The 14340-nt window shown below is 32.8% G+C and overlaps 2 protein-coding genes across 2 annotated transcripts; one reads left to right on the top strand and one right to left on the bottom strand.

The window, feature by feature from the left end:
- Positions 1-752: 752 nt before the first annotated feature.
- On the bottom strand, positions 753-3084 carry LOC131671876 (N-alpha-acetyltransferase 30-like). The gene is made up of 4 exons (XM_058948657.1): positions 2901-3084; positions 2470-2830; positions 2212-2387; positions 753-1920 (listed from the first exon to the last, which is right to left on the bottom strand). Exons 2-4 carry the CDS (start codon positions 2732-2734, stop codon positions 1603-1605), a joined length of 759 nt encoding a protein of 252 aa, XP_058804640.1. The 5' UTR covers positions 2735-2830; positions 2901-3084; the 3' UTR covers positions 753-1602.
- A 5347-nt stretch (positions 3085-8431) lies between these two features.
- Positions 8432-9494, top strand: LOC131671882 (uncharacterized). The gene is made up of 3 exons (XM_058948668.1): positions 8432-8581; positions 8645-8957; positions 9068-9494. Exons 1-3 carry the CDS (start codon positions 8557-8559, stop codon positions 9192-9194), a joined length of 465 nt encoding a protein of 154 aa, XP_058804651.1. The 5' UTR covers positions 8432-8556; the 3' UTR covers positions 9195-9494.
- The last annotated feature ends 4846 nt before the right edge of the window (positions 9495-14340 follow it).

The following is a 14340-nucleotide window of genomic DNA, read 5'->3' as shown; positions in this document are numbered from 1 at the left end:
CACTTTGCGCAGGCGTAGAGCTTTATAATTGTCCTATTATTTCTTTTAGAAACAAATTTATACAATTGTACTGATGGTACAATTTAGACTACAGAAGGTACAATTTTTCGGTGAATTTATTTTAGCTTAATTATGTCTTTTATGTGAATAAATAGGAGGTGAATTATCGATAACGATATTTTTTATTTTTTATGATAAAGATAATGGTACAATAACAAATAATTATTTTTTCGAGAAGTACAATTAGACATACGTGACATGTGATCATTTTTTTTTATAAAATGTTATTTGTGTCCGGCTGTTTTCGCATCGGTTATAGTATTTATACCCAGGGGGCCTATTCTGAAAAAAAATTTTGTGGTAAATCAGTTTGTCACTTCAGTTTACCACAGAATTAATCACTTTAGATGTGATAAATGCTTATGACATGTGCTAAAATTTTTTTTCAGAATAGGCCCCCAGCTAACAGAACAGCACTTGCACGGTTTGTACATACATACATACATACATGCGTGCTCGTAGTCTCCATATATACGCAATTCAAAATTAGATATTATGTGTGAGGAAAAAATGTTATAGAATCTTGAGTAAATTGTATTAATTAGATATTTATATTGATTATACTGATAATCCCGTAATTATCGACAGGCATAACATAGTAAAAAAATTTATTTGATTAATTCAACTCAAAAATATTTAATTTTAAAAAAGAAACAAAGCACTTTTATGAAAAAAACATTTATTACTGTTGGTATCAACATTACTTACATTTTTTATTTTTATATTGTAATCTGTATATTTTTATTTTTCTTTGTATTATACACAGTGTAGGTCATAGAGAAAATTAAGTGTTGCAAATTTTGAAATGTTTTCTTGTGTAGCGATTTTTATTGGAACATAACAGTTCCACAAATCATAACAATCATTTTCGTCATCTTCATATATAAATAGCAGACAATTTGTGAATAACTTTGCGTGTATATTCGAATTTTGCACAATAATTTAACGACCATTTTGACAGCTGTTTTTGTCAACTGTTTTACAGTATTTTTATCTAAATTTCATCACATCAAAACGCCATGCTAGAATGTAACTGCCACGTTAAAGTTTGACATTTCAACATCAAATTGAACACGTTGTTCTTAGCATAACAAAAGAATAAATCAATATTGTCTAGCAATTGAATAGATAATTTCACCATTTTGTCCAATTAGGTATTGAAGCTTGAATTTTCAATTATTTGTTTCATAAATCACAAAAGTTAATCCAATCTGATGAACAATATAAACTTCCACTTCGATGATAATTTAATTAAAAAAGATTATTTTTATGTCAGAGATTATGGCATAATTCAAACAGTCAATAGTTTCTTATAATTTCTATATATTTGTACAGAGCGAAAAGAATTCATAATAAAACAATGACGAAACAATATTTTCTCGTCTCTGCAATCACATCGCAAACGACAAGATAACTTTCTCCACTTTGAAAAAATTATCAGTTGATTGAAGTCTCAACAAAGACACTGGAGCCCTTCGTAATTTCTCCATTATTAACACAATGTCTTTTGAGTTTTTACTGGCACGAGCACACAGACGAATTTCATCTGAGCCAGAGCTTGAGTCGCAGAGCATCAACGCCGTTCAGATAATAGCGAAACAGTCGCTTATCACGCACGAAGCCCAAATTCTCGTATAAACGTAACGCTGGGTGATTCGTGATTTCGGTCTCCAGTACTACCTCGTCCGCGTCGTCCTCAATCATCGCCTGGATCGCACGCCTTACTAAATTCGAGCCGATCTTACGTTTTCGATACTTTATGTCCACGGCTAACATTGCTATATAGCCGCGTTTTGTTACTTTCCTATGAAGATCTAACTTGCAGACTATAGCACCTATACACTCTTGTCCATCTGTAGCCTGTAAAGCATCAGTTTGATTAATTGCTCATATCATAGCTTTAATTGAAGTATTTGTTAAAAATTTAATAAAACGTGAAAGACTCATATATTTTTTGTATTGAATATATTTAAAAACAAGTTCTTTTCTAAATTGATAGCATTATCATTTAATATTCAGCCTTTAAAATGTTGATAGTAGTGGTAATTTTATGTAAAAATCAATGAAACCGTATCACTTGAAAATCACTTGTAAACTAAACTATAGCTTGTACTGTGTACTTAAGGTTATTCATTAAAGTTTGATACTTACCAAGAAACACAGCTTTGGCCAATTGTGAATAAAATATCTGTAAGTATATATAGAATATGGTTCACTTAGATCCTTTTGAATCAATTTCATGATGTCTGGCATTTGTAATTCACTTGTATAACTAACATACTCAATATCCCTATTTTTGCTTGTGTGTGCAGTTTCTTCTTTGACATCTGAAATCATGTAAAATCATAAATCACAATGGCAATACAAGTATGATGGTTATGATGAGAGATTATATACAACTACATTTACCTGATTGATTAGTATGACTAGTTTGAACATTGGTGGACTCAAGCTCATCACTTGAAGTCTCAGAACTTTGTATTGGCGATTCGCAAGTACCATTTATTTGATGAACACCGTTGGTTTGCCTATTGTCACAAAGTTCAACATTTGAGAGGCTTAATCGAGTCTTGATATCTTTTGCAATGGTATCTGCATCTGAGCTGTCCTGTTTGACTTTGACCTTACTGATGATGGGCTCTGAATGAGCTCTGAATTCTGCCTTTTCACTCATTGTACTGTTTTCTATATTTATTTTTCAATGATTTGTACTCTTTGATATATCCTAAACTTCAACAAGTGTTCTCCTCGGTTGTCACGTTATCTTCAGCTAAAATTATCAGCCAGTAAATTCAGTATTTTTGTTATGAAAAAATCGAATGATATTGAAACTAACATACACGTCAAAACTAGTGAAAGAAAGTCTGACGTATTCGGGCTGGTGGGGCTTTCAAGTCTTCAAGGCCACCACCCAATCTTTAACCGTATTTTCATAGTTAACAATGATTTTCCTTGACGAACTTTTCAATAATCATTCGGAGTTACGGACGTCCGATCGTAAACCGTTGCACGACGGACACCATATTGGATTTTCTGACTCCTCATATAGGTATACATGTAGTACTATAATTTTTCATTGCCTCGAAGTTTGCGCTCCCTCGACGCGCCTTTTTCCCACTTTTCGAGTTATTCTACAAATTTTTAGTATTACAAATTTATGATACGAAACATTTCTAGTTAAATATAGTCAAATAAGAAAATAAAAAGAGAAATACAAATAATTATTTCATAATGTAAATGTTTATACTTACATAGTTTATAAATTGGAGATTTTTGTAGAATTCACAATTTAGTAATTTCCTATTATTTTATGTGGTTTATTTTATTAAAAATTAAATAAATATTTATTTTAAGGAAAAAATTATTATTAAATCATTATTAAATATAAAGTATTATATTATTATATAAAAATCAGAATAAATTAAGTAAAAATGATATTTCACAAAATAATATGTTATAAATAAGTTATATTAGCCCAGTAAATAATCTATTATAATAATTATAAATAAATTATTGTAAGATATTATTATAAAATTATTCTATTATTTCATTATAACGTCATTTTTTCTGCGATGGACAATTATAACAATTAGTAGCAAGTATGGTGACACTGTGTACTTGCAGTTTTGGGCTTCCTGGCTTTTTGTAAAAAAATATTTGTTTTGTAAAAAAGAAAATATTTTACTCGTATATATGTTATATATGTGATTTATGTTATACACATGCATATACACTACATAGGCATATATACGAACCCGCTACACTTTTTTTCCTTGTTCGATTATAACCACCGTCTGTGACGGTCATGTAGCGCGTTCCTATCATAGTTAATATACAATATAAGATTAGTTTAGTTTGCGGTTGGAGATTGGAGAGGATTCAAAAGGTGGAAGCAAATGCTGGAAATCTGTTAATGTGATGATTTAAGCATATGGGCTTGAAATTAAAAAGAAAATGTAGCTCTTTCGAATCTATTATAACTGGTTCCTCCAATTTTAACCGTAGACTATTTTTGTAAAACTACTTAATTATAGGTTTTTTTGTAATAGTTATCTAATAATAGAATGTATATAGAATATGTTTAGTTTTGGTTGATAGCAGATATAACGTGCGATTACTATAGGAATCATATATTCCACAGGCAAATTTAACATAAAAATACATTAGCTAGTAGTGGATAACTGAACTATTAAAATAGAATTGATTTTTCTTCTTGGTACTCGGTATCATTTAAGTAGTTAGTTTTGTAGAATGTAGCTGGTAATTCTAAGTAGGGAGTTAATGAGTGCCGTCTTAAATAGGTTGATGACATCGATGCTAGTGTTAACCTTTAGTTCTCTCAGGTCTCTAAATAGGCCTGGTCTAAGTTTAGAAAATTTAGAGGGCATTTTCCATAACAGATGCTCGAAGGCTTCGCTCCTTTGGTCACAGTATGAGCAAGTGACATAAATGTATCTTGGTTCTGATGTGTCCTGATTTAATACGGTTATATATTGTAATTCTCTTTCTGTTTATACCGCTGTGGATAAACCATGGCTTACTATTAAAAGACCTAACTTGTCCCACATACTTATAGTGCCTTTTCCTAGAATCGTATATTGTTGCAGCTCTTGATCAGCATCATGCGAGAAACTTTTTTTTTAATGAGAGAGGAGGGAAAAATCTTCTTAAGACACCCGCTAGATGGAAGTGTGGGCAGTATCGGATTCACCGAAGAGTGTCTCGATATAAAAACGTTTGGAAAACGTTTAGTAATGAAACATTTTCAAATTGTTTTTATATTTTCAAAACCTTTTCGAAAGGTTTTTATCACCAAAATTTAGAAACGTTTGATGGTTTTATGCAGAAAACTCTAAAAACGTTTCGAGGACGTTTTTGTATTATTCGGGATAGAAGCACGTGTCTAGTAGAGCTATAAAAAAGAAGACAAATTTGAGTTAAAAATACTTTTAATTATTTCGATACTCTGCAAAATATATAAGCAGCAATGCAATGATTAATGGTGTAACTACAATGTGTTGATGAAAAATATAAAAGCATTAAATATAAGGATCAGTAGAACCTGTATTTGAAAAAATAAAATTCGTGCAAATACAGTAAAATAATAATAATAATAATAATAATAATAATAATAATCCCGCTTTATACCGTGCTAATTATTTATTATCGCTCTTGCACGTGGTCTCACATTAATAGATGCTGTAGTCAATAACAATGTTTTACGAATTATAGCATTTCTAAGCTCGACGTTTACTCTCGAATATCGGATACATTTCAATATTCAATGCGATTCTTCATAGCTTATCGTTAATTCGTCTCAAAAATTAATCCGGTTTAAGGATAAACCCTTAGTCTAGAAACGCTATATAAGCGGAGCAGTGCTGGGCTTTTCGATCTCTCATCGGACTCGACAGTCAGTGATAAATAAAATCAGAGTTGCTTTATTGCATCGCCTCATGTGAGACGAAATAAATTAACAGCACTCCATTCTTTTATCTCAATCTGCTGTTGTGCCCATTTTATTAATAAAAACACTTGTGATCTAATGATAATTTGGGTGTAGTGATTCGTCAGAGAATTAATCGATTCAACGACTCGGGGTCATTCTCCTGAGTTTTATCTGATTTGCAATCCAATAACTTTCTACCTAGCGGCCGATATCCGTTTATATATCTAGCGATACCACAAGAGCTGTGTGTATTTTTGTTTCCATTCAAATTGTTCTGAGAACAACATCCAACTTTCTTTGGGTCACGATTAGTTATACAGTCTATAGTTCAAAACTATTTGCAGGAATTTGATTGTAGCGCATTGAACATTTCAGCATATATTACAGCATTACTATAGATAAATGCGATAGAAAGATCAACGCTGACAGTTGCTTAACGAAAATTGGATAAAACAAAGTTGTGACTGCTTTTAGACAAACTTGATTGCACATATTCTTGTAATTCTGAATCGTTTAATAACGTTTAATAATTATTTAATAATTATTTAATAATGAATCGTTTCAGTTGTTGATAAATAAACCGCGTAAACTGTTTGGCATATAAATAAACCAGTTATATTCTATTGAACAAAAGATGTCTGACGTGTCAGCAAATATGGAAGTGAAAGAGGAGCCTAACAATTCTACAGTTACAGAAACTTCACTAGATTCAGAATTAGTGTTTAAAACTCCACCAGTTGAGGAATTCGAAGTATGTACTGATGTGAATCAAATCACGCTGGTCGTGTTTCGTGGTAAGCCTACAATGTGTAGCTCTAACAGCTGGACGTGTAATGTTTCGAAAACGATAACTCTACCCCAACATCCAAGAGAAATTGCTCACTTAGAATTTTCTTTGAATTATATTAGAAAAGAAGATCGTCAAACTAATAACTGTGAAAATCAGAAGTACAGTATCAAATACTACTTTGCACTGACCTTTAACAATAATCTTCATAAGGTGTCGACGGATTACGTATACGAAATTGACTTTTACATATATGCTCACGAAAATCACTTGTCATCTCACGCGCAATTATTTTCGCAAAAGAAAGTACGAGAATCAGAAAAAATTGTAATATCCGAGACGTTTGTCAATGTTTGTCAGTACTCAAAGCCAGAATTCGTTAACAAACTTCTCTCGACTACTGAGGCACGGCACATGTGTTGCAGTATACGAAGATACAATATGAAAATAGCGGAGCAAATTAATAAGCAATCACGTGGATATGTTAATGTCGGTGCAATGTTATTGGAAAAGGGATTCTACAGTGACGTAAAGCTGATTGCAGGAGATAAAACGTTTTTAGCGCATAAACGTGTACTTTCCGCCGCAAGCAGCATTTTTAAAATTATATTTTCACGTGACTCATCAAAGGATCAGAAGAATTCATTAATCATCGACGATTGTGATCCCCAAGCCGTCGAAGGCTTATTGTCGTTTGTATATACCGGTAAAACGGCGCTATTAGATAAAATACCAGTTGAAATTTTTGAATTAGCCCATAAATATAAAATAGATGGCTTGAAGACTCAGTGTATAGAAGCATTGTGTTTCACTCTGAACAGCCAAAATATTGTTAAGATTCTTTGTACTGTTAGTACGTACGGATTAAAGGATTTGAAAAAGAAACTTTCGAAACTCATCGAAATTCACGAAGTGGACTTGGTTAAAGATGAAATGTTTCAGAAGTACTTGTGTGAAGACTTGGATCTGGAAAATGTCATAGATACTCTTAAGCTTTGCGATAAATACCAGGAGTATCTATCGGAAGTAACGTTGGAAACTTTTAAATTTATGAAAAACCACCATGAACTCATTATGAATAACGAGAATTTTTTTGAGCTATTTGATACAAATATGTCAATAATTAAGAAATGGTATCACTTTGCGTTCAACAAAGAATAATACTTGAAAAAATACTACCTGAAAAATACTTTCATGCCAATGATTTTTAGATATTGCTGCACGCGTCTTTGAAGGAATTTGGTCTTCGTCTGCATATTTTTTTATTATTTAAAAATATAATGTAACCATATTTTGTCAAGTTTTATACTCTATTAACTAAATAAACAACATTCTGTGTATTTTTTATTTTTTATATATCACTGATAACTCCAATTAATGTAAAAAATGAAAAAAGACACTTATATATAGATGACTCTAATATTACATAAGAAAAATATTCAAGTTGAATAAAAAGTTATCTCAATTTGAAATTTTAATAAAATTGATAACGATCATTGAAATTCCGTTGAACCGATATTGTTAAATATCAAATTCGTGACAAGCAATAAGTTTATATATAATAAAACGTGTTGGAAATATTGTTTCAACGTCAAGATGATGACAAAATTTATTTAAGATGTTGCCGCTATATTCGTTAATTTCAAGGTCTTAGCCTGTACTTGTTTTATAGAAATAATAATTATCTTTATTTCAATATGCCAATAATTATGTTAGTAATCGATTAATTGAAAACCCCTTGCATCCTAATTGAATCCTACTAATTTTAATTAAACATTAATTGTTTGTATCTGAAATCTTTTAATATGCATGAATAATAACTTCATTCATTTTTTAAGTCATGAAGAAATTTATTGTACAAAATTTTTGATACAATATAATATTTATATGATAACTCGCTCATTGTTTTATTAAAAGAATTTTATAAACATAAATGCAAATAAGCAAGAAATATCAAATATTATTACATTTTAGTTTCCGAATACAAACATCATTCATATACATAATTATACTTTACATATTTACAGTTTTATCATAATAATTGATACCAAGCTTATATTTACTATTGCGAGTGTCAGCTATTGACTCAGAGCATATTACACGCTCAGTTATACACATATACATACATAAGTGTATACATGTCACATATATATATATATATTCCTCATTAAAGTTTTCATATATTTTAAATAGCAGTATTCAAGTTGGAGAAGTACTATTGGTAAGAAAAGTTTGTTCGTGACAGCAGTGAAATTTCATAATGGATAATTTCTCATTGAAGAGTGGTAAATAAAATTATTGCGTTATATTACGATTTAAAAAGTGATTGATACGTGCAATATCATTAGGTTTTCTTGAAAATGTTAGTTTTTCTAAGTCCAAAGAGGATGCAGATGGTAGTCAACATGTGTGTGACATTAGTGATTCTGTATTGATGAATCAATCAATCATAATATCGGGGAATGTAAGCAATGTTAATTATGAAATTCATGATGTTAGTAATACCTCTGCCAACGATGAATTGAATACTAATATTGATGCATTGATGCTGGATAAGAAAGCGATTTTTATAGAAGATAAACATGATATTGGTTCATCGAATGAAAAATCTCTAAATAAACATTGTTTGGATGAACATATTTTTTCAATTTCCTGTAATCAGTGAGTCTTTTATATGACAAATTTATTCATATGTCTTTTAGTTTATCAAGTTATATATTAAATAATAATAATTATAACTTTATCTAATATGCGAAAAAAATTGTGCGCAGGTCCGATTTATATATAAGTAAGAATTTGGATTCTGTGAAAGAACCAGAAGTAGAAATCACCTCACGCGAAGAAAGTAATGGAAAATTTCTAGTAAAATTTCACATAAAAAGTTTCGGAAATGTATAAGTGGAATCACTTTAGATAAGTGAGAAGATCTATAAATTGACATTCACCTCCACGGAAGATCAACTATGGCAATGCATATCATGAAAATATGTTGATGTGATATAATTTATTTACTGATTAGATGATCTGTTATTTTTATTACATTTTCAAAATACTTTGAATGGAAAAGCTTAGGTTATTTGAATTTTATGAATAAATAAATAGATAAATTTATTATAAAAATATGTAAAAGTATGTTTATCAAAAATAATTGCTTTCCAAAATATTAAAGTGCTTTAATTTATAATCAAGTTTAATCAATAAAAAATATACAACAAAATGTTTTAATATTTCATGTCGTGCAAAGTGATAAAATTTAAATTATACAGAAATACGACAGGTAAAAACATAATATCACATATCATCAGTATGCACGCACGCACGCACGTACGCGCGCACGCACACGCACACACACACACATACACACATGTATATAATACAAGTTTACACAACTTGCAAAATCTTTAAACATTAAGATGCCAATTTGTCAATAATCCACGCATTCTATTCTATTCTATTCTATATATATTTATTGGCTCCGGTTTCCCATACGGCCATCAACTGACTTGTGGCGCTTGTGCGCCGAGAGAGCGAATTTGGCGGAACTTTTGAAAAAGTGAGTAGAAAAGATCAGAAATTGAATAGAATAAAGTTTAAGCTAGAAAAGAGGAAAAGATTGATAATTAGTTCGTAGTGATAATAGTAGTAATAGTGTTAGTAGTGAAAATTAAGTACATCATAAAAGTATCTCAGCGCTTTTGAGAAATTTGCATAAAATTTCTATATGGGATGGTTTGGGATCTGAAAGGAATTGTGAAATTGTATAAGGCGGGAAGATCTTTGTTTTCATCAGTTTAAAAAGTAACAATTTTCGATGATTGTCAAAGCGTTCGCAGGACCAAAAAACATGATTAAGGTCTTCATTGTCCTTGCCACAAGGACATAAGGGAGATTGAACTAAATTTTTTCTATGTAAGCTGTATGCTAGACTGTAGTGGTTGCTTCTCATGCGTACTGTGGTTACAACTTGTGTCCTGCACAAGGTAGTGTTGTTAAACCAGGGTTTGGAAGAATGACTAAAGTAGTTTTGGAAGTATTGGACTCCTTTGTTTACGTCCACTCGTGTTAGGAATTTCTTGAATTTATCTCTACAGAGATTGTTAGTGAATTGGCGTAGGTCCGAATGAGGTATTAAGTTGGATGGACTAATACCTGAACCGCAAGCTTGTTTGGCAAGAATGTCTGCTGTTTCATTGCCAGGAATACCTTTATGACTTGGAATCCAAGCAAAAATTACTTCTTGATGGTTCTGGAGAATTTCTAGAAGTCTTGTTTTTATTCTGAATATTGTAATATGCGTGGAGTCGATAATTGCTTCTTGGTGGGTAAGGCAGAGGAGCGCACTAAGAGAGTCCGTGAAAATGATAGATTTGCTAATTTTCTTGAGAATAATTAGTTCTAGTGTAAATTGAATTGCTAAAGCTTCTGCTGAGAAGATGGAATTGTGTGGATCAATTTTAAATTTAAGATTAAGGTCTAAAGGGTCTGGGCCATGGTTTGGGCTATGAATGGCTAAACCAACATACAATCCAGTATCTTTTTTTGATCCGTCTGTATAGAATGGAGTGTGTGATTGTAAAAGATCGCTAAATTGATGAATAAACTCAGTTGGCGGGTTATCAGCTTTGGCAATGGTTTCACCTTTGTCGAGGATAATGGTTGACTCTGTCTGTTGTGCTTCCAAGGAAAAAACGTAGCATGGAGGTATAGGGCTAGAATAAACCTTTTTTTGAAAGCGTTTGAGCTTAGTAAAGGCTTTAAGAAGAGGAAGATTGTGAATATATCGAGGAGAGCTTTTTTTTAACGAGTCTGCCAAGTTTGAGATAGCAATAGTCGCTGGATGATTCGTTGTCGAGAATGAGCGTATTATATAGTTGTACGCAAGTTTCTCTTGTCGAAGCTGAAGAGGATAAACTTGCGATTCTGCGTATACAATTCGATTAGGGGTCGTATTTCTTAAACCTAAAGCAAATTTAAGAGCACGTCTTTGTAAAACGTTAATTTTTTCGAAGAAAGAATTTGTATTGCTTGGGATGCAGCATAGACCATAGTCTATAGCTGCCGAGACTATAGATTTGTAAATGAGTAAGAGCGATCTGGGGTGACCTCCCCACCATGTGGTACGTAGAGATCTTATAATGTTTATGCTCGGTGAAATTTTTTTAACTATGTGGTTAAGATGAGTTGACCATGATAGATTCTTATCCAGTGTTAATCCAAGAAACTTGGCGCTGTTAGAGACAGGTATTTGAATAGAGTCAACTGTAACTGAAAGGTTCGAAAAATCAGAATCTTTGTGATTTGTGTGAATTACTATGTTGGTTTTTTCTAGCGATAGAGAAAGACCAATCTTTTGGAGAAATAGGATTACTCTTTTCAAGTTACGTTCTAGAATTTTAAGAGCAACTTTTGGATCTTTGTGAGTGACAATAAGGGCGATATCATCAGCAAATTGTAGACAGTCGCATCCAATGAGAATATAGATGAGTTGACTAACACTGATGCTATAAAGAGTCGGGCTGGAGACGCAACCCTGTGGGACACCCTTTCTGGTTACAAAAGGGCCAGTAATTTCACCATTTATGTTGAAGTAAATCAGTCTTTCACCTGTTAGGTTGTAATAGAATTTGCAAATTGTTTCTGGAAGACCTAGGTCTTTCAATAAATAAACGAGGGAAGTAGGGTCTACGTCATCAAAAGCACTTTTGACATCGAGATAGGCTACAGTGGTGTAAAGTCCGTTGGTGAATCCTGAATAGATTTTTGTAGTAAGAATCGAGAGGTTGTCAGCACAAGATCTTGATTTGCGGAAACCGAACTGTGACAATGGTAACTTGACGTTGTGTTCAAGCCACCAAGAGAGTCTAACTTGAATCATCTTTCCGAATAGTTTAAGCGTTGCAGATGCGAGTGAGATTGGTCTGAATTTATTTTTACCTGGTTTGGGAATAAAGAAAATGAGAAATTCCTTCCAAGATTTCGGGAATGAACCTGAGAAGTAGATTTCGTTAAAAGATTGGAGTAGTTCATGAATAACATTATCCGGTAAGTTGAATATAATCCGATAATCTATTTTATCGAGACCTGGAGCAGAGTTTAACCTCTTTGAGCATGATTTTACGGCAGATTTGATCTCAAGTAGTGAGAATGGTTTGTTGAATAATTGCGTTGTTTCTTCTGATGCAAGGAATGAGCTTGGAAAGTTCTGTGGTGTGCAGGAACTAGGACAAATAGTGTCAATCATAAGATTTTGGGCTTCGATATTCTTCAAATTGTTTCGTGCTTGAGGAGCACCAAGTGATCGGTGGCGAAATTTTTTGATTGTTTGAAAAATAGTTGTAATTGGAGTGAATGGACTGATTGTTTCACAGAACTTGATAAAGGCAGTTGCTTTAGCCTGTTTAAAAATGTTTTTGGCGTGTTTTTCAGCTGAAATAAGCTCATCTAGAAGCCTTGGATCGTGACGAAAGTTTTTTAGTGCTGCCCTTCTTTGTTTGTTTGCGTTCTCGCAGTCATCATCCCACCAAGGAGCATTTGGTCGTTTAATGCGTTTATTTCTCTTTTTTGACGGGTGAGAAGTGTCTTGAATATCTAGGGAACGAGGGGGGGAAAGAACATGTTCGATAGCTTTCTTGATAATTGAAATTACTTCTGAGTATCTGTCGGAATAAGTATTATTATCAGAGTCGAAATCAAATCGAACATTTTTGAGATAATCACAAAATGGTAACCAGTCTGCAGACGACTTAAACTTTTTGAAATTATATCGAAGGTTTGGGATGGGTTTTGGGGGATATAGAGGAATGCCAATGGTGATGGTAATAGGGTAGTGATCGCTTCCAAAATTATCATCTTCCACAGACCAATCACTTAAGGTGTATAAGTGAGGTGAAACGAATGATAAGTCAAGATGTGTAGGATTATTGGGATTGATTTTGTTAATGTAAGTAGGAGTGCCATCATTTAGCAAAAGTAGGTCACTATCCGTAAAAGTAGAGAGAAGACTGTCTCCAATTCTATCAACAGAAGAACTACCCCATGCCACATTGCAGCAATTAAAATCGCCACCTATAAATATTGATTTGAATTGACTCAGAGAATCAGTTAAAAGCTGCCAGTGTGTTAGAGGAAACATTTCATTTGATGGTGGTCTGTACACGGCGACAATAGTTAAGTCGAATTGACTAAGTTTAATTGTTACCGCTAAGGTTTCTAGAACGTTTAGTATGCTCGGAATGTTATAATTTTCAATGTCAAAGAGAATGTAATTTTTAAGAGCGATCGCAATCCCTCCTCCTTTACTGTCTGATCTATCCCGTCGTATAAAAGTGAATTCTTTTATTTTCATATTGTAGTTTTCATTTGCCTTCGTTTCAAGGAGAATAATAACATCATAATCTAGTGAAATTTCTTGCAAATAAGGTCGTCTCTGAGTGAAAGAATTACAATTCCATTGTAAGATGCGAAGTGGTGTATTGGTGTTTTTAGAGGCCATTTTGAGATTTGGAGATTTTGGCGAATAATTCTTGGAAGTCAGCGGCGACGTTTGTATTTGATTGGGTAATTAAAGGAATAATGATATTAGATGTGATTTCTAAAAGAAGGGCAAGAGCTTGGGAAGCGTTTTTTGGTGTCTCAAAGAAGCTATAATCCTTATCCGGGTCAAAGTTTGGGAGAATCATCTCATCGGCTTCGTTTGTTGGAGAAGACGAGAGTGTCGTTACAATATTTTTTTGTAGTCTGTATTGAGCATTCGAGGGGGAAGATTCAGAGTTCATCGGTGGGCAGGATGCAGCACGGGTGATACGAGTACGTTGAGTGTTAGTGCTATTGGAAGCTGGTGTAGTAAGAGGTTGTGATGCAAACACGAATCCAGCGTTAGGATGACTAGGATGCTGATAAACTTGCGACTGACAGGAAGGTACGAAGTTGGAGGTGCTTTTTCTAATTGAATTACTAGGTTGAGAACCAGCAAAACTATAGTTGGGAGACTGTGGTGAAGGTAGAAAGTTTGAGGGGTAGTGTCCTGATGTATGGACGTTAACTG

Source organism: Phymastichus coffea, unplaced genomic scaffold (genome assembly GCF_024137745.1).
Source record: "Phymastichus coffea isolate CEN01 unplaced genomic scaffold, Cenicafe_Pcof_1.1 PCOF00137, whole genome shotgun sequence".
Classification (NCBI taxonomy): domain Eukaryota; kingdom Metazoa; phylum Arthropoda; class Insecta; order Hymenoptera; family Eulophidae; genus Phymastichus; species Phymastichus coffea.
This window is presented reverse-complemented; position numbering and strand designations above follow the sequence as displayed.

Bases quoted from the DNA above. Each gene is read 5' to 3' on its own strand.
- LOC131671876 (XM_058948657.1), bottom strand. From the start codon at position 2,734: ATGAGTGAAAAGGCAGAATTCAGAGCTCATTCAGAGCCCATCATCAGT. The intron at 2,388-2,469 runs GTAAATGTAGTT...ACATGATTTCAG, and splicing joins TAGTCATACTAATCAATCAG to ATGTCAAAGAAGAAACTGCA. The intron at 1,921-2,211 runs GTAAGTATCAAA...GATGCTTTACAG, and splicing joins GGCCAAAGCTGTGTTTCTTG to GCTACAGATGGACAAGAGTG.
- LOC131671882 (XM_058948668.1), top strand. From the start codon at position 8,557: ATGGATAATTTCTCATTGAAGAGTG. The intron at 8,582-8,644 runs GTAAATAAAATT...CAATATCATTAG, and splicing joins TAATTTCTCATTGAAGAGTG to GTTTTCTTGAAAATGTTAGT. The intron at 8,958-9,067 runs GTGAGTCTTTTA...AATTGTGCGCAG, and splicing joins TTTTCAATTTCCTGTAATCA to GTCCGATTTATATATAAGTA.